Source organism: Parasteatoda tepidariorum, chromosome 6, assembly GCF_982258835.1.
Source record: "Parasteatoda tepidariorum strain Cologne lab strain chromosome 6, Ptep-v5.0, whole genome shotgun sequence".
Lineage (NCBI taxonomy): Eukaryota > Metazoa > Arthropoda > Arachnida > Araneae > Theridiidae > Parasteatoda > Parasteatoda tepidariorum.
This window is the reverse complement of record NC_141760.1, coordinates 4315919-4335910: the sequence shown is the minus strand read 5'-3', so window position 1 is coordinate 4335910 and position 19992 is coordinate 4315919. Positions and strand designations below refer to the sequence as shown.

At 31.5% G+C, this 19992-nt stretch overlaps 1 protein-coding gene across 6 annotated transcripts in view; it reads right to left on the bottom strand.

Moving 5' to 3' along the window:
• dgo (ankyrin repeat domain containing protein 6 diego) overlaps positions 1-19992 on the bottom strand; it is a 129168-nt gene that overhangs the window by 10764 nt on the left and 98412 nt on the right. For all 6 annotated transcript variants that reach the window (XM_043040551.3, XM_043040552.3, XM_043040556.3 and 3 more), the window contains 3 exons: positions 6777-6878; positions 1400-1498; positions 165-263 (listed from right to left, as the gene is read on the bottom strand). In XM_043040551.3, the coding sequence (XP_042896485.2) occupies positions 165-263; positions 1400-1498; positions 6777-6878 (300 nt within the window). The remainder of the gene's footprint in view (positions 1-164; positions 264-1399; positions 1499-6776; positions 6879-19992) is intronic.

Below are 19992 nucleotides of genomic sequence, written 5' to 3'. Positions count from 1 at the left end.
AAAACTAGCACTAGCAACTTGCGTGTAAAATTACAGTGTGTTATTGGTTTACCTACAGCACTTCAATGAATATGGTTTTAAGTAATATCCTGTGGAGTTCCTTTCGTTGAAATTTTACGTATCTTAACTATAAAAGCAATGGATTAGACCAGCAATGCACTTACACTGTTCCTGACATCTGGTTTGCAAGCAGATAGCAATAAAACTCTACAACTTTGATTATGACCATTTTGGCAGGCTAAATGAAGTGGGGTAAAACCTCCCTGAAATTAAAAAGAAATTTATTAATTAGCATAAAAGTTTTATTTATTTATTTAATTTTATTTCAGTAAACAATAAAAAGGCATTACTTTTAATTAATGTATTTGTTTCAATGAAGAGTGTATTCGATAGCATGCTTCTTATATTACATTAATGTAATTTTGTTAACGGGGGGAGACACCTACCCACACTTTTATGTTCTCTTTTTTTTCCTTTATTAAGTTAATGGGAATATGTTGGGGGAGTGTTTACACTGCAAAGTTGTGTAACATGCAACAAAAATAGAGCATATTAATTATAAATTGAGAAAGCATTGTCTTTATGGACTACTGCACAATCCCCCCCCCCTCTAGCAAAGGAGCCGCCTTTACAACTGAAAAAGTTTCGCCTTTATTTAATACTTTAAAATATTAGTACCTTTTCCACTTCGCTTAGTGTTTTAAATTTTGAAATTTAAAACTCCAACACATTATTTATTTGAAGAAAATAAGGAAAATTATATACTACTTATTAAAAAATTACTGTGATTATCACTGGATATACTAACGAAATAATACTGAACACATTATTCATGTCCTCAAAGAAACGCAAAAACTTAGAGAAATAAGCTATGAGCGCCGCGGTGGCTCAAGGGATAGAGCGTTCGCCTTCTAATGAGGTGAACCGAGTGCGAATCGCAGCCATGGCCGGTCGATATGAATTACGCACCCGGCTCGCACCAGCCACAGTGCTGACTTAAAATATCCTCAAATCATGCGTTAAAGTACCCTTACCATCAGGCCCGACAAAAAATATTTAAGATCTATTCAAACTCTCACAAAGCAAAAACAAAAAAAAAATGTTCCCCGGTGTTTGAAACCCAGTTTTTGTTATGATTAACGAATTAACGAAACTTTCTTACATAAAACTATAATAATTATACACAAAATGTTCTTTTTTTTTCCGGAAAAGTTTCGATTTCTAAGGTGAAAAAACAATGATTATTAAAAAGCAGTCAAAGGGGTGTAAGAGTGGAGTGAGCCGTGTTCATACAGAAGGAAGTTCTTCTATAGAAGTTCACATAAACAAGTTCATATATATATAGATTACATAGAGTTATTGAATTCACATTTGAAAGAATTAGTTAGAAAAATCTTACGTTATTCTTTATATAAACATTGGCGTTGTGCTTGCAGAGAATCTCTAATGTCCGACTGAATCCCTTCCAAGCTGATTCATGAAGAGCTGTATTCCCGTGCTGCAAAAGAAAAAAAGTCTTTTATTTTATTTTTAAAAATATAGATACGCTGTGCAACTCATTGTAATATAATGGAGAACCACCGGGAACTCGAGGAGCAGAAAATTGTGTATGAACAAGGTGGCGCGTTTAACGGTATGGCTATTGGGCTTGGTTTATTATCTCTCCTAATAATTTTTTGGATCAGATTTTACTGGGTATCCTGCTTGACTGCTAAATCATGGCATAAATAAATGCCACGATTCAACAACCAATCAGGTTCGATTCCCACGTGTGACGATGCTTGCAGTTACCCTATTCAAAAAAAAGGAGTTTTTTTTTCTGTAAATCATTTATACTGCTTACGGTGAATAATAACACAGAAATAAAACTTTGCAATAGATATTGCTTTGTTTTCTTGTCAAAAGTAGTTCAGATTTTTTTAACTTTGTGGATCCATTTCCACCAGAAAAACTTTCAAATGCATTTGTTAATTTTACGTCAATAAACTTTGCATTAGTATTGAATTTTTTAACTCAATTTGAAGTGAGGTATTTTTGTTAAGGTTTGTTTTTCTTATTCACACAGATTCTCAAAAGGACCTTTCAGTGTAATTAATAATAATGGAATATCTTTGATATCATTTCTCTAGCCATAGTGACTCAGAGGATAGATCTCTCGCCTTCCAATGATGTGACCCGGTTTCGAATCCCAGCAATGGCTGGTCGATACGAATTCCGCAGCCATCTCGCACCGACCACAGTGCTGACGTAAAATATCCTCAGTGGTAGACTAATCATGAGTTAGAGTCCCCTTACCATCAGGCTAATCATGGGTGGTTTTCGTCTCCATGCAACGCAAATGCGGGTTAGTTCCAACTAAAAATCCGCTATCAAGGCTAGTTTGTCCCAAGGATTGATCCAAGAATTCACTTTCTTTTCGGTTGGGGGGTTTAAAATGACAAGGTTACGAAGTTGAGTATTAATGGTCGTAAACCCAAATGAATCGGCAGTCCAATGCTGATTATAAAATAAAATAAAATACCATTTCTCTGAAAGCCAAAGTTATTTTATTTTTTAAATATCGTCTTAACTTTATTCGCAGAAACTTAGTTGTTGACAATGGTTAACATTTTTTTAAAACAAAATTTCGATTTAATTCACCCATTTTCTCGAGTAAAAGCGAGTTAAAATTTCAAGGCACTTAAAAAGAAAAACAAAAAACATTTCGCAATTTTGTGTAATTATAATTCGCAGAAAATGTGAAAACAGCATTCTGGAATTAAAGTATTAGAATAGGATTTGTGTCCAAATTGAAATTGGTACGAAGATTGATCTTATGGTAAAAATACTTTTTTCATTCATTGTTTAAAAAAGAGGATATTTTGAAGTACCGTCGAGCCATGAAGGGTTAGGCAAGCGTTCGCAAAAAACGCTGAGACAATTCCTTCTTCGCGCTCATTTACGTTCTGAGGAGAGCTGAGTGAAAATCCGGGTTGTTGTCGAATGCGTGACAGAGTTTAACAAAAAATCAAGAAAGCAGTAAAAGTTTTATTCTAATTTGTCTCGCTCCAGTGTGATTTGAAACTAAGTTTTGTTCTGTGATGGATTATCATCGATTTGGAATGTTTCTAATCCATCATTTCTTTTTTTGTATGGAAATAAATTATGTATTTTTAAATGCTCTTCTTTTTTAAAAAATTGCATGATAAATTTCTATGGTTCAAGGATTATTTATTTTCCCGAGAAAGAAAATGCCGAGTTTCCATTTGTCCATTATTTTTCTGTTTGTAGATTGCGAGGAATGCTTATTTTTGTTTAAATTTCTAATTTTCAGGATGCAACTATCAATTTTTAACCTGGTTAACTCGTCTGAGAGTCGCGTAACATAGCAGATGTCCCATAAACAATGGTACAAACTCCTTTAAGAAGCGGATACCTGGCTATATATATATATATATATATATATATATATATATATATATATATATATATTGTATTGATGTGTTTTGCTGCTTTGGCTTTATTAGTGCAATATTGGAAAGCATTCCTTTTCGCGGATATGGTCATGTGGGCTGGTGGCGAGATTATATGTATTCATTATTTTGTTTCCCGGCTTCTTAATATTCTTGTTTTCTTTTTTTACCTGTTTTTTTTAAATATTTTTTTTAAATTATTTTATTTGAATAATTTTACTTCTTCTATATACACTATCTACCAATAAGTATTTAGACACCATTGCAAATGACTATATCTGCGGTCCTGAGATACGTCACTCCCACCACCTGTATATATCGTGTAGGGTACATCGGCATTAGTCCCATGCAAGATGCCACGCAATTCGGAGCTCTCTGACTTCGAAAAAGGTATAATTGTTGGTGTATCACAAAAATGGTCGATCCTTAAGGGACATATCTAGCCAGTTGACTTACCCAAACTCGACCAAACTCCATAGAAATTCGGAAGAACCGCACCCCCATACAACAGGAGTTTCAACAGGCATCCGGAAGTGTTGTTTCAATTAATATCATCCGCAAGGAAGCACATCTGCTTGGTTTTCATGGTTCTTCCAAGCACATCTGCTTGGAAGTCCAACCGGTTAATGTGGTGCAGAGCACATCGAAATTGGACAGTCGATCAGCGGTTCTTTGGAGCGACGAATCAAGGTTCGGATGGCAGGGTCTGGTGTATGACTGAAGAACGTCTCCTTCCAGAATGCATTGTGCCAACAGTCAAGTTCTGCGGAGGTGGAATTAAGGTCTGGAGGTGTTTCTCCTGGTATTGATTGGGATCCTTGGTCCCCATTTTATGGTAAGCTCAACACCGATGCCTACTGCACTATTTTGGATGACAATGTGCTTCCTACATTGTGGCACTTTTATGGGGTGGAACCCTGTTACTTCCAGGAAGACAATGCCAGCTGTCATGTTGCGAGGGTCACCAAGGCTTGGTATGGTGCCAATGGGGTTAATCGAATGGACTGGCCTGCCCAGAGCCCAGACCTGACCCCTATTGCGAACCTCTGGGATGAGTTGGATCACTGAATTAAGGGGTGTACTACCCGTCCAAAATCGGTGAAAGAACTTACATGTCTTCTCCAAGCCGAGTGGTAGAAAATACCGTCACACAAGGACTTGTGGAAAGTATGCCCCGGACGCTGTAATTATCTCTCGTGGAGGCTCTACCAACTATTGATTATGAATAAAGTTTCTTTTTCCTTTCTATCACACGTGTTCAAATACTTATTGGTAGATAGTGTATATGTATGTAACGATGGTCAATACCATTTTTAATCGCATTTATTTAAACAGGAATAAAATGCGATTGCATAAATTTTGCTACCGCAATAAATATAAAATATAAAATTTTCCGGAGCAAGTATGATAGTGTCAGAACCTCCTTGGCTGAGTGGTTACGCCAAATGCTCTGTAGAGTGTAGGTAGTATGGGTTCAAAACCCGTCGCAACCCTATGCGTGTTTTTGTGATGTCTGTTCTTCATATTGACAATATAAGCTACCTTTGTATTGAACCCCACAAGTCTGCATATGAATGTGTTGCAAGAAATTAATACATAAATGGTGTATTTAACTTAATCATCGACACAGTCTAAAGATTTCTAGTGGCCTTTTTGATTTATTAAATCATGTTGTAAGATCATCATGATTTGTTCAGAAAAATAAAAAGATATTATGACCTGGAAGTAGATATACTTAACCATTTGTTCCTAGTGATCATTTTAAAGAACAGTTATTTACTCATAAACGAACAAAAAGTGATTCCATAAGTGGTCCATTTCTTGGATTAATCTAACAGAAACATGGTAGGTCTGTGTCTCCATAATATATTAATATTATAAACTTTTAAAATTGGATATGAAGTAAGGCACATTGTTTTTTTTTACTTAAAGAAGTAGGTAGCAAAATTAAATATCCACTTAGTATAGACAAACATGATAAACCACATTTTTTATAGTAATTTTTCATATATAGACTGCTTTTTGGAGCCTGGGCATAAACGGGTTAATCACTTCACCTGACGATTGGGACTCGTCATGCATTTATTTCGAACAAAAAAGTAGCTGGGAATTTATATCTCTGTCAGTCTGTTTCAGAAAGAGATAATGCATTGATAAATACCACATTTTGTGAACGACAAAGCATTTAGTGAAGGTATCAGGTTAGATTTGGTAACTAATCTACTAAAAGTTTCCTATCATTCTTAAGGCTGTTTTTCGAAGGCTTCGTCATCCTATGAAATTATGCTTTTTTGCAAATAATATTCTATTTTCATAACTGCGGTGACTTCTCAATTGTTATTCATGACTGTTAGGTTAAGTTTAGCCTATCTAAAGCCAGCGCTGTCTAAGCCTATTTTGAAAATGGTCCAAAACGTCGAGGGCGGAGTTATTCGGCCATGCCAACCGTCATCTATCAAAAGGTACCCTTGTGATAGAATCAAGTTAGCATGCTTTATATACTAGTGAATGATGTTAAACTTTTGTAGTGGTAGTTACGCCACAGGCTCATAAAAATTTTTAAAAACTGCTATTACGGCAATGATTTTGATAACTGTCATCAAGGTAGAAAAAATGTCGTCAAATTGACTATTTTTAAATAATGTTTAATAACCTTTAAGTTATTTATCAGTTCTAAAGTCCAGATAATTCTTCACGGCCAGATGATATATAGAGTTTAAAATTATTGTATTACTTTGAGTGTAAGGCACTTAAACTATGGATTTTTTTTATTTTCCTTGGCGACAGAGATTCAAAAAACGGCGTTAATCAAAAACTTACTACCTGTCTTAAATTTAGATGTTTCCTTTAATTCGGAATTTAAATAAATCAGACTCCAACGGGTTAAGCTGAGTAAAAATATAAAAATTTTTCTTCCTCCAATTGTCATTCAATTCTAATTTCGGTGTCACTCGGAAAAAATCTTTCTTTGAAAGAGTAAAAGCTGGCAGGCATGAGTTTGTGACCCTAAAGTATCAAGCCATTTTATCCATTCAATTATCTCGATAAGAGCAAGTATTTGTGTTCTGAATTCTCAGAAGGTGTCTCCTTTATTAACTTACAGAAAAAAATAATGAAATCTTTATCGAGATATATCACATTTTATGTGGAACTGAAACTGCTGGAGGCAAGAGAAACTAGTCTTGGCGATTAATATGATAGCCAGCATCGTATTTAATGCCCATATCTGGTGAAATATTTTTATTTCGTTTAAATAATTCGGAAACAAGTGGGGGGAAAAATAAAAGGAAAATCTTCATCAAGGAGAATTTCTTAAAAACTAACCAGTTCGTCTTGCGTATCGACATGGCATCCGCTCTTTAGAAGAATTTTCACCACTTCTTCGTGACCTTCAGTGGCTGCCTGATGCAGAGGACTGTAGCCAGCCTGCAAGAAAAAAGAATTATAAGAACTTAGATGGATTTCATCACGCAATCATCTCGCACGTCTGATATACAAATCACTTCGAGGCTGGCTCAGAAATTTCACTGATAAAAAAAATGTTCTCTTTTTTTTCGCCATTTTTTTTAATGGAAGACAGACAAGCTTTCGGTACCGCTATTAAACTGGGATAAATAGAGTTGCATGCATAACCTTTGACAGAAACGTAAATATTACGATAAAACAACATTTGTTTTTGCTCAGATAATCTTAACGTATGGAGACTAACATTGGGTTAATGTGACAGCGAAATAAACGAAGTAAAATTGAGCACTCAGTCCATTCATTTTATTCGATGAAGACATTAATTGTTGAAAGAGACGTTTTTGAAAAAAACTCAATGTGGTACAATTTAATGGATTTAAAAAAGAATTTAGATTGATCTCATAAATTTAAGTGAAAAACGGTTTGCTATAAACTTATTTTTGTATCAACATTAATTTTATTAGCACATTATTAGTTTGACAGGAAAAGATAAGCTTCGAAGGCATTCATTCAGTTTGATGAAAGCACCTTGAATTCTAATCCAGCAGTTTATCTGCATGCATATATATATATATATATATATATATATATATATATATAAGTTCAAAATGAAGAATAAAACAAAGAAAAATTAAAGACATATGAAAAAAGGGGGTGGGAAATAATAATTAAATAAATAACAAACAAATTATTTGCAAATTTGCGGCTAAAATTATTTGCAAAGCAAGCAATTTATGTTTCTCTTTTCTATTTTATATTTTTTCTTAAATAAATATCTATCTTCTAAAACTATTTATGATCAATTTTTAAAATTATCCAGTATAATATTATCTTTCGCACATCCATTTCGGGCCCATCCTTGGTAACTAACAAATTAAAACACAGAATAACAATTCACTTCAGCAGTGCAGTAGGAACGACACTTTAAACCCCTCTTGTTACACTCAATTTGAGCTTTTGTTTTCATATTTTGTAATCTGGCAATCTTTCTGCAAAAACATTTTTAAATCATTCTTGAAAAATATCCGTCCATGTAAGTTGTTATGATTTTACTACTCGCTTTATAGTCCCCCCTTTTTAATGTTTTTTCTTTTTATTTTATTTTATTATCTGTTTTTACATGTTATTTTTACTTTTTATGTTCTATTTTTTTGCTGTTATTTTATAAAAAAAAATTTTTGAGTGCTCCTCACACTATTGTATTAATATATTTTGCTTTGGTTTTATTGATACAATATCAGAAAGCACTCTGTTTTGCGGATATAATCGTGTGGGCTGAAGAAAAGATTATATCTTTTTTTTCCGGCTTTTTTTCCGGTAACAATTCTTTCTTTTTTTTTTTTTTTTTTTATAAAATGTTGTTTGTTATTTTTTTACTTATTATTTCCCACCCCCTTTTTTTCATATGTCTATAATTTTTCTTTGTTTTATTCTTCATTTTGAACTTATCTAATGAGTGCTGTTTACTTGCAGCTTAAGCACAATAAATGATACTTATTGTTTTTCTTAACTTTCTTAGTGTTTTCTTGTATTTATATATATATATATATATATATATATATATATATATATATATATATATATATATATATATATATATCTTATACGGAGACAAAGAAAGTCCTCATTTCTTTTTCACGTTAGCAACATAGAATATTGAGCATGTCAGCTGTCATTAGCGTGAAAGCGTAAACGTATATGTTTTCAAATTTCAGAAGGAAAATTCTTTTCTCGTGAGGACAACAAAAAGTTCATACAAACTGAGATAGTCGGGGAAAATTAAAAGATTAAAAGCGAATTGTTCATATCAACAAAGTGTTCTACATTTTGGTTTAATTTTACTTATTCAGGAACCATAGTATTAATTTTATTCATTGTTATTTATCGAAAAATGAGTATTAATCTTTCTGTTAAGCTTTTTAAGTATAATAAAAAGAGCGTGTTCGAATCGAAGAGCAGAAGAAAGCGTTAATGACAGTCATAAAAGACGTACCATTGAAAGAATGCGTATGAGACGTGCCATCATACATGTTATTTTTTTAAAAGCATAATTGTTGTTTTGTTTCTTCAAATTTTTCGATTGCACGCTATTTATTTCAATTTGAAATTTTTCATTTCAATAACCTATAATTGACTAAAAGTTTTAATTTCTACGGACTACGACATAGTTTTGTCACATTGTTAGTCTATGGAGACTACGGCATAGTTAGTCAATGGAGACTACGACATAGTTTTGAACTATATAGGCTATTCAGGGAAGCTGATATCGACAAATACATCAAAATAAGTCGCTTAAAGCTTACGAGTCACATCTGTTGAATAGACCCTTCTTTTTTGACACTTAAGATCTTCAATTACAAACCGATAAAAACTAGAGTTAGAGATAGGCCTAAGACCAGATGGCTTGACTGTGTGGAAGAGGATTTTAAAATCCTAAGAATTACTAACTGGAAAACAATCGCAAGGAAAAGAGCAGAACGGAGGAAGGCTCTGGCCCACAATGGACTGTCATGCCATTAGAGGAAGGTAACAAAAATATTTTCTGTATATCAAAATAATGCCAACAAATTATGGCAGGATTAATTCTCCACTGCTGTCATAATTTTGTGTGCATCTTTTCTGCTCTAGAAACTTCACGGTTGAAACCCAAACACACTTTATATACTTGTGTAGGTTAGTTAAACAGAATTTGCCATGACAGCTTTCTCCCACGGTATTATTTTTCTTAATGTGTTGGCCATTCTTGGATGAGTATCATGTTAATTCCACCTTTTTGGTTGCGCTGTAAATTGTGGAGGTCCAAAATTTTACTATTACTTTATACCAGCGGTTCCCATTTTTTTTCGGCTGCGGTGCGCTAAATAATCAACCTTCTTTCGGTGGAACACCGACTTTATAAATAAACTTTTAAAGTAACTGTGAACGTTATAACCTATAAAAGACTATATTTAAAATATTTAATTAGCGAAACGAACATTTTTCATCGCTTTATCATTAATAATCTTAAATTAGTATTTATGTTCGACAGTTAAATTTTCAGCCCTTGTGCCTCTATCTAGTCTAGTTATGAGTTTGTTTCTGGTGTATATGTAACGGTTAAAATAATAGATCCGGTCATTATTAATACTAATCGGTCAATATTAATAATAACCGCTTCTTTTAGTCAAAGTTAGAAACATCGCAAATTATTCACTTTAACCAGTTATTATTAATTAATAACCAATGAAGTTTGGTCAATGTGATTGAATGGTTTATTATAGCAGTGAGAAATGGGTGTACCTCTTTGTATACGTGTTACGGTTAAAATAATAAATCCGATTATTATTAATACTAATCGGTCAAAATTAATAATAACTGCTTCTTTTGATCAAAGTGAGAAATAAAAAGGGGAATTTCCGTATCGTGATCTGTGGCAGAATAATCGCTAAATCTTGGCAACTTCCGGGCACTTGCCCGCAAGAAACTAAAAGAAAAAACATCCCAGATAGGGACCAGCTTGTAGCTTTATAACTTGTAGAAACCCTCCGGCAAACATCTACATGTTTTTTTTTAAATTTTTTATATTTTTTAATTTTAAATTTCCAGCTTAAAATCAATATAGCACCTTGGCGATTGCAGTTGACGTGGCAGATCATGATACGGAAATATCCACAATAAAAACGCGAAAGAATGACATAGACCAAACTTTATTGATTATTATTAATAATAACCGGTTAATGTGATAAATTCGCTTAAATTTTTCACTTTAACCGGCTTATTTGGCAATTATTAATATTGACCAGTTAGTATTAATAACCGACTTGTAACATACGTTGGCTGTAACATACATGATAATATAAGACATATATGATATGATATGACATAAGCTGAAAATGATTAAAAGAAGCCGAATTATGGTTTACTTCAAAATGAAAACTTAAAAGAACTACTATAGTATGGAAACACATCTCTTTATTAAAGAATTCAGTTATTTTGATTGAAAAGCACAATAGGAAATATTAATGGAATATTTTATAAATGCTCGTTTTTTTCATCATAATTTGTTCAATATATTGTCATCTATACATCTATACATAATAATAAAAGCGGCTGTGTGTGTGTGTGTGTCTGTAATCACAATATATCGCCCCAGAAGCCTCGCCCAGGCACGAAACTCGGCACATAATTGTGTTTTGACATAATGAAGAAATATTTTTTTTCTTTTTTAAAAATTTGGATTAGTTATTTAGTTATCAGTCATTTTGTAAGTCTATGCTTTTCGTCTGCTTTTTCGTCTTCAAAGAGCCATATTCAAAAAACTATTAAAAAATACATATACTTTTCCCCACTCTTATAAATGTATGCTAATGCGAACCTTACAATTGAAATATTAATTTTCGACAACTTAAACCAATGATATACGAAGGAATTAATAATTTAATTGTAAAGTTCGCATTAGTTTACATTTATTAAAGTGGAGAAAAGTTTAACTTTTGTATTAAAAATGTGGCAACATATTCGATACGTAAATAGAACGCTTCGCTTTGATATATTTGTCGCTGTTCATAATTGTTATAATAAGTTTTTCTTCTTCTTTCCACGCTCTATTTTTTTTTCTTAAGCGAAGACGATAATTTTTGTAGCGATATTGTAGTACTTTGTACAACTAAAAATTCTTTTCACAACACTTTAAAAATATTTACTTTATTTTCTTTATATATACAGAGAACAGTCGGCAAAGAATTCGATTAGGTTGAAAAACATTTTGCTAAAAAGGAACGAATTCCAAAAGAAAAAATAGGCAACTTAAAGAATAAAAATGCTGATGCCAGCCAATTTTTTGAAAGTTAACTTAGAAATAACAAACCAAACGATGTTAAATAACAAACCAAACGATGTTAACAAAATGACGTAGAAAGCGCAACTAGATCAAAATTGTACAAGCACAACTAGATCAAATTATAATACCTGAGTTCTTGACGTAACAGATATAGAAATAGAATTTGATACCATAAAAAATTATATAGAAATAGAAATTGATACCATAAAAAATTTATTCGTTTTCGTGTTCTTTTCATGTATTTAGCATTTTAGTTTTTTTTTTCTTAAGCGTTGTAGCTATATAATTTCAAACATCCTCAAGAGCTATAACACATCTGCAGCAGAACTGGATATGAAGACAAAATTGCAGGACAGGAACACTTTAATTGTCCACTAATCTTCAGATTTCCTGCTACGTTTTAAAAAAACTTTATTTGTGAAAACCTTCAGCGTGGCGGACAGCTGGCCGCCTTAGGCGGCTAGTTAGAAATATATTTTCCTTAAAAAAAATTCCATCTTTATTTCATTGGCATTTTACTTTAAATAGTTTCATCGAGGCAACCGTAAGATTAAATAAATTATGAATTATAGATTGGATCTGAATACAATTGGAGGTTTCAAAACTCATCACTGATTATAAAAAGTACTAACTCGCGGAACTCCTTTAACTCTTCCACGGAACCCTATAGGGATCCGCGAAGCACCATTTGAGAATCGCTGCCTTATACTACTACTATAACTATATATTACTATTTCTAATTATTATTACTCTTACTATTACTATTTACTATCATTATTTATTATCACTATATACTATTACTGTTTACTATTACTTCTTATCTATCTTCTTATATTATCTAAACTTTACATTTTTGAGTTCGAAAGCTAAAATTTGTATTATATTTATGCTTTAAAGAAAATTTAAAATTTATATTTTCATCCCCCAACGAAAGAGACTTTAAAACCGCTCATTCCGCGATTCCAAAATGTTTTTTCTTTCTTTCAATTTAACAAAAAAAAAATAATAATGATGAACATGTCACCACGGTGACAGCTTTTAATTAACTAGAAAATTAAAATTTCGAAAGAAAAAAAAAGTTTTTTGTTACACAGCCTACACTCCAAACATTGGTAATTTCGACTTTTATAACTTAAGAGCAGGTGGTAATTTTTGCCTTCTGTTTTTTGTTGCAGTTGATTGGACAACAGCAGAACAATGAACACCTAATTTGCATGCAACAGTTGCACACCGGAAAATTAACAAAAACAACGCTTTATAGAGATGTTCATGATTGATTAAAAACGAAAGTGTTGTATTCAAAATGTAATCTTTTTTGATGGATTATATACCCATTGATATTAGAAAAATAAAAATTTAGTGAAGATGTCGGAACCATATAAATAATTAAAGATCGAATAAAATAGTTGATTAGTCTAATAATTAATTATCCAAATAGGACTGTTAATCTATTAAAAAAACTGGTAGATTTCATTTTTAGTTTATTTTAAGGAGAAGTATTTGTGAGTTACACGAATAGTGACTAGTTAATAGTAATAACATACATTACATACCCTCCAACTGCTACGGAATTTCCGTAGTTTCAGAAATCTTCTTTTCAGACGGTAGCAAAATTAATGTCTTAATATTTAAAAAAAATTAATTTTAACTTAACTTGTCCACTACTACTTATAAAAGTGCAGGCCATATGGCTAGACTCTTAAGTTCTGATAAAAGTTTTATGAGAGATCCATTTGCTTTAAAAATTTCTACTTTGGTTCGCTACCACTAGAAAGAATTATTTTCAAAATCCTCATAAGTTGGAGGGTATGCATTTAGTCATGGGTAGGTGTCCAATTTTTGAGGAGAACGAAATTAAATTACAGTTACAGTAGTCCGCAAAATTCTATATTTGAAAAAAGAAAAATTCTAGATTTGAAAAAAAAAAATTTCACTCTGCTAAAAATGTTATCATATTATAACTTGGTTAAATTTAAATTGATAAGGATTCATGGATTTTTTTTTTATTTGTTTGGAATATAGAGGAGGCCATGCAGCAAGAATTAAGAAATTCATGCATTTTTTTCTTATTTAGAATATTAAGGAGAACATTCATCCGCTATCTCCCTCGCCAACGACTCCCACTCTTGCTAGTTCATACCTGTCAGCTTTTAATTTTTTCGAAGATGATTTTCCAAAGTGGTAGTGACATTGAAATTGAATTACAGTCATATGCATAAATATATGTTTTTTGTTTGTAAAGGCTCCAACTCACCGTCGTACTTCACTTCATTTATCAACTGGTCACCTGAGCCAAACATTGACCGTAGCCATAATAGTCAGAGAGGTCGATAAATTATATAAAAATGAAAAAAAAGCTTCATATGGAAGAGGAGAAGATATCGTTGTTCTTTTTTGCTCAGTCTCTGAGGCTGTGTGTAATAATGGATTGAGTTAATATACAAATTTGATGTCTTGATTATGTCATATCGACACCATCGTACGATTGTCATACTTTTGAACAGATGTCTAATTAATTTGTATGCAGTGGTGGTCAAAATCATTTTAAATTAAATTTATGAATCCAGGAAATAATTAGAAAGCATATATTTTACTACCACTTTAAAGCATGTAGATAAAATTTTGCGCGAAATGCGTAAAAGTTGGCAGCTATAGCTTGCTAGAAATTTTACATGTAAATATACATACTATAATCAAGAAAAAGAAGTGGCAGTTCGGAAAAAAGGCAGTTATGGAATAGATTTATAACCCATCTTTTTCTCTTACTCAGGGATAGGATCCTGAATACTCAGAGATAAAGCGTTCGCCTTCCAATGAGACGAACCAGATTTCAATCCCAGCAATGGCTGGCCGATACATCCGGCTTGCACCGACCACAGTGCTGACGTAAAATATCCTCAGTGGTAGACGGATCATGGGCTAGAGTCCCCTTACCATCAGGCTGATTATGGGAGGTTTTCCTCTCCATATAATTGAAATGCGGGTTAGTTGAATTAAAAAGTCCTCCACGAAGGCAAATTTCTTCCAATACTTGATCCAGGAGCTCCCTTGTCATCTGGATTTGGTTCAGAATTACAAGGCTTACGGAGTTGAACATTAGTAGTCGTGAACCCAAACAAACATTGGGTCGGCAGTTCAACGACGGTTGTACTGCGTTGACTTGTGTATCTTCAGGTAAGTTAACAGCTGTGCCTTCTACAGAAGACTTCACTCAATGGTAGGTTATTAAAAACTGGAATTTTGATTTATTCTTGAAATGCTTTTGACTAATGCCTCGAAGAGCTGGAACATTTTACAGTTATGTTTGAAATATTTATGTGACGTGGTGGACAAAATTAGTTTCAATCAAATTTATTAAACCAACGCTAAAATAATTTATGCATGAATTTTACATCAAGTAGAATTTTTGTTTTCTCTCCACTTAGTGAGAAGTTGTCAGCCTGCACCCATTTAGTGCATCCAAATCTCGTTTCTTTTTCAGTGGAGTGCACCCCAGGAGATCTGTGTCCTATTCAGTGCACTTCAGTATCTTTAGTGAATTATACTTTTCTGAAGAAAAAACGATTGAGCTTCTTCCTTTTTTTAAGGGGAGTCGGTAAGGTGTATGTCAATAATATACTAAAACTGACCTATTTCGATGTACCTTTTCTAAGAACTACTTATAGCTTTGAAATTTTTTGGGGATATTTGAGATTAATCAATTGTATACCGTAATGATGTTTTAATGTTCACAGGAATACTTTTTGAGTTGCGAAAGATTTTTGATGAAACAATTAAAAAAAATTGAAATTTTAAAAGTTTTCACAGTTCATAATTTTTTTTAAAAATTCTGCCAAAGAAATGATTAAACAGTTATCGCAATATAAACAAGTATATGTAAATATTCTGAGATATAAAAATCACTAATATATAAAAATCACTAATATATAAAAGCCAGCAATAAGCAACATCTTTTTTTGATGTTGAGAAAAGGTATATCGAAAAAGGTCAGTCTACTAATTCCCCTTTACTGATATTGCGCTTACTAAAGATAATCTTTAAAAGTTTGTTAACAACCATATAAAAAACAAACATCGATTTAGGAAAGGGGGCTGCTATATTACTATTTCTAAATTTGAAAACTACTACCATATACTACTGAGATTTCTAAATGTAACCTCTTCGATTTCTGAAATTCACCTTATACACTGTAAGAAAAATCTGATAAATTTACGGAACAAAACTGCCAGCTGATGAACCAGTATAAAACCTTTCATTTCCCAGAAAGCTACTGTTATGTAAAAACAGGCCCCTGTTTTTTAAGCAGATATGTGCTGCTATTTGCACATACTCTGTTATTTTAACAAAAAAATCTATAAAATAATTATGTCATCATTGTGTTCAGTGCGAGCCGAAAGCAGCACTGAACACGGACAGTCGACGCTGGGATTCGAATCTAGATACCCCTATTAGGAGTTAGCTCTGTCTTCTGAGCTACAGCAGCTCTAGTATCTCAGTGTAAAGAATAAATCTTAAAATATTTCATCCTAAAAGTCTTACTTATTGAAATAATATTTAAGTGTTAAAACGTTTAAAATTATAGTTACTCATCCGTACAAAAATGTCTGGCAACTTAACTTACCCAACAATTTTATCTAAAGAAATAAAATAATCTGGTAGAGTATCTATCAATTTGACAATAAAGTCGCAATGCAGTTTTACTTTTTTTACTAGATGTTCAAAACCATTAAAATAATTGATGAAAAATAAGAGCAAGTAATGACAATAATCGTAAAATGATCTGAAAAGAAACTGAATCGTAAAATGAATTTGAAAGTGACTGCAAGGTAAAAACTAGAATTTAAACTAACGTTTTAAATCCGTTTATGATCATTATGAAAAATAGAGAAAAACCATTCTGACAACAAAACAGTTTTAAACCGAATATAAGAGAAAGTATGTGAAAAGAACGGGAATTATGTAATATAATATAATAGTTAAATAATGGATAACGACTAAAAACAGAAAAAATCTGTATTTTTCTTTAAACAGTTCTTTTTTGTGAAAAATATCCTTTCTTCTCTAAAATTTATCGTAATTTTTTTTATATAGTATAAACTTTTATAAAAAATATAAAGTCATATAACAGTAAAAACAAACTATAGTTCTACATGTGAAATCAAAAGAATCTAAAACCACCCGTTAATTCGGACAAAACAATTTAAACTGTGCATTCTTTTGACAAAGACGCAGTGTTTGGAAGCAGCAAGAGGACAACTCCACCCTTGCATTAGCGCCATTAATTACAAAAGAAGGAGCGGGAAGGAATGTTCACGTCTTTATGAACGTGAATTACCCCGCGGGGGATATCTTTTTTGGAGCTATCAAATGATATTTTTCAACCTTTATCTTCATTTGAGACTTGAATCCTCCTCTATTTTTCACGGCCATACTAGAACAGGAATTAATCTCAGCAAGACAGCAAAGCAACGAAATTCTACCTAATTCTAATCTTTTTTTTCCCCTCTTCTTTTCTTAAGAGAAAAAAAATATTGTAAGTGTAAATGCCACAATCTTATGTGATAGAATAAAAGCAATTCAATTATCAGTCCTACTTTTTAAAGCCACTTGCCTTTTCTTCAGTCACAGCTTGTTGCCGTTCGCAGAAGATAAAAAAAAAAAGAGATAGGTGTATAATACCACTTGGATTGTTTTTACCTAAGCAACAATGACGTAACGAAATGCAGTTACAGTGAGAAATTGAGATTGACAAAACAGCAAAGCATTACTGATGGATTTCAATAAATTCATTTCACTTCTTCTGATAGAAAAATAAAAGAAATTAAAAAATAGAACAATAATAATGGAAGGATGCATAGGTAGAAGGTTATTACAAACAATAATTATTAGCAGTAGCTAAATTCAATATTTGATGAGATTAAAAAATGATTGAATTTTTTCATTAGAATATTTAATTTTAGAATAAAAAGAAAAAAGCCAATATGCTATCAAAAGATAATTTTCATAGTCCTTTACAGTAAATCTAGAGATTTTTTCCAAAATATTTTAATTACATGCCCGTCAACTTATTATACTAACTTACTGTCAACTTACTATACAATATTGCCTTATTATAGCAGAGATCATGCCAACTTGCTCCGGACAGCGAATAAATATTTTCGAGTAGTAGTTTATTAATTGTGATTTTTGGTTTAATAAATTCAATTTATTATATTTTTATCCACCACTATTTCTAAATAATTCGTAGGCTTATATATTCACCACTTTATTACAGTTGTGTCATGCAAAATCTTTTAAAAAATTTGCAAAATTATTCAAATGTTTGCAAATTTTAGTTTGTAGTTATTTACCATTTTTTTAATTATTTTGGCGCGTCCGGAGCAGTTGGTATCTCTGTTATACTAACACTAAATATTATACTAACACTTCGTAAAATTTTTTCCAACGACAGTGCGATTTGACAGCTACGGTAAAAGTTTTTTCGGTAATCAAGCAAAAACGTCTGAGATCTCATTTTTTTTTTTTTTTTTTAATATTTAAAATGTTACTCCAGCACTGTATTATCTGGAAATTTGCAAAAATTAAAATTATTCGTCAGTTTTTAATGATTTTCATCTAAGAGAAAAAACTCGCCAAGTTAGCAATTTTTTAAAAAAAAAGTTTAATACTTTTTTTTAAATATATTAGATTATTTGTCCGTTATTTTAAAGTTCAATCAATTTTTTTCAGCAAGTTAATACACATAATTCGAAATGAAAGTTTTGATTTGAGTTTAAGACCTTCAATCCGGTGGCTTTTCTTACTTTATTTTGCGAAAACGCCTCAAAAAACAAATTGATTTTGTTCTACCTGTTTCGTTCGCCTCAAATTTTCCGTTTTGATAAATCAAAGCGATTAGGTAAAAAGCTATTACTCCTGAAATAAGCTGATTAATGAACAGATAAATCATCATTAATCTTCAAAATTAATCATTCAGTTTTCACATTATGAAGCTTACGAGTCATACTCAATGCATGAAATCATTTTACTCCTGAAAATAATTGGAGTTTGTTAAATGATGTTAATATAAAATAATTCCTGGGTAAAAGTCACATTTTAATTATTATATATATATATAATTTTATAATAAGATAATATTAATTAAATATATTTTTGAGATGGGTAAGTGATCAGTGTTTTCTTGAGACCAAAAAATGCGAATTTGACCAAGAAATATGGAATTAAAAAATGTTTGAAATGTTTTTTTATAAGATTATTATAAAATTTGAGATGAACTATTTTTTTTAAAAAAATCAATTAATTTTAGTTATTCAAGTCTTATAAGTTATTTTTAATCATTAATAAAAAAAACTATTAACTCTTAGGATTTTTGTACATTGAAGGATGTTTTTATAGTGTATTTCTTTACATTTTGCTCATAAAATAAAATCCACTAGGCTCAAATAATGAGATCTTGTATGCTATAAAGCTGCCCAAAATATTAATTTCATACAATTTCATACATCTTTCATATAATTTTTTTATTGTCATTAAAAACTCCGACCAATGAGGTAAATCCAAATATATTTTTAAAAAATATTATTTTTAATTGATGAAATTGTGCTAAATGTTGTCCAATATCTCTGTAGGATATACGATTCAAGATAGTAAATATTCTTCAGAAATAAATAAAAATGATATCTTTTAAATTTTATTACGCTAGTATTTCTATGTTAAAAAAAAAAAAAGAAATCTGAGGTAATTTTGTGTCATAAATGAAGAGTTGGTGGTACGTGACATTATCATAGGGGCTAAAACGAGGGTGACGAAGAAAGAAGTTGAATCCGAACTATTTTATAGTAGATTAATTAGAATACAGGACTAATAATTCTTGCCTTCATTTTGTCTTCTCCTACCGAATTGAAAATAAAAATCATACAATTTTAAAATTGAGAGTTCTAAAAATTATCCAAAATTTAAGCTACCCAACCTCTACTTTAGGGCATAATTGCTTAACTAATGCATACTTGCCAACTTTTATACGTTCAAAAACATTTTTTTCATTAGTATTGAATTAATTATTGAAGTGATATTATAGGCAAATACTTTATGTACCTTTTACCATCACTTAACATACAATAATAAGAAACGTCCGTAAACCTAGTGTTAAGCTAGAGCATTACCTTTGCGTTAAAGGGTAAATATCCTACCACTTTGTTCTATAAAAGAACCTTTTGCATTACTGTAAAAAGAGGCGTGTCCTGGTAAACCTATTAT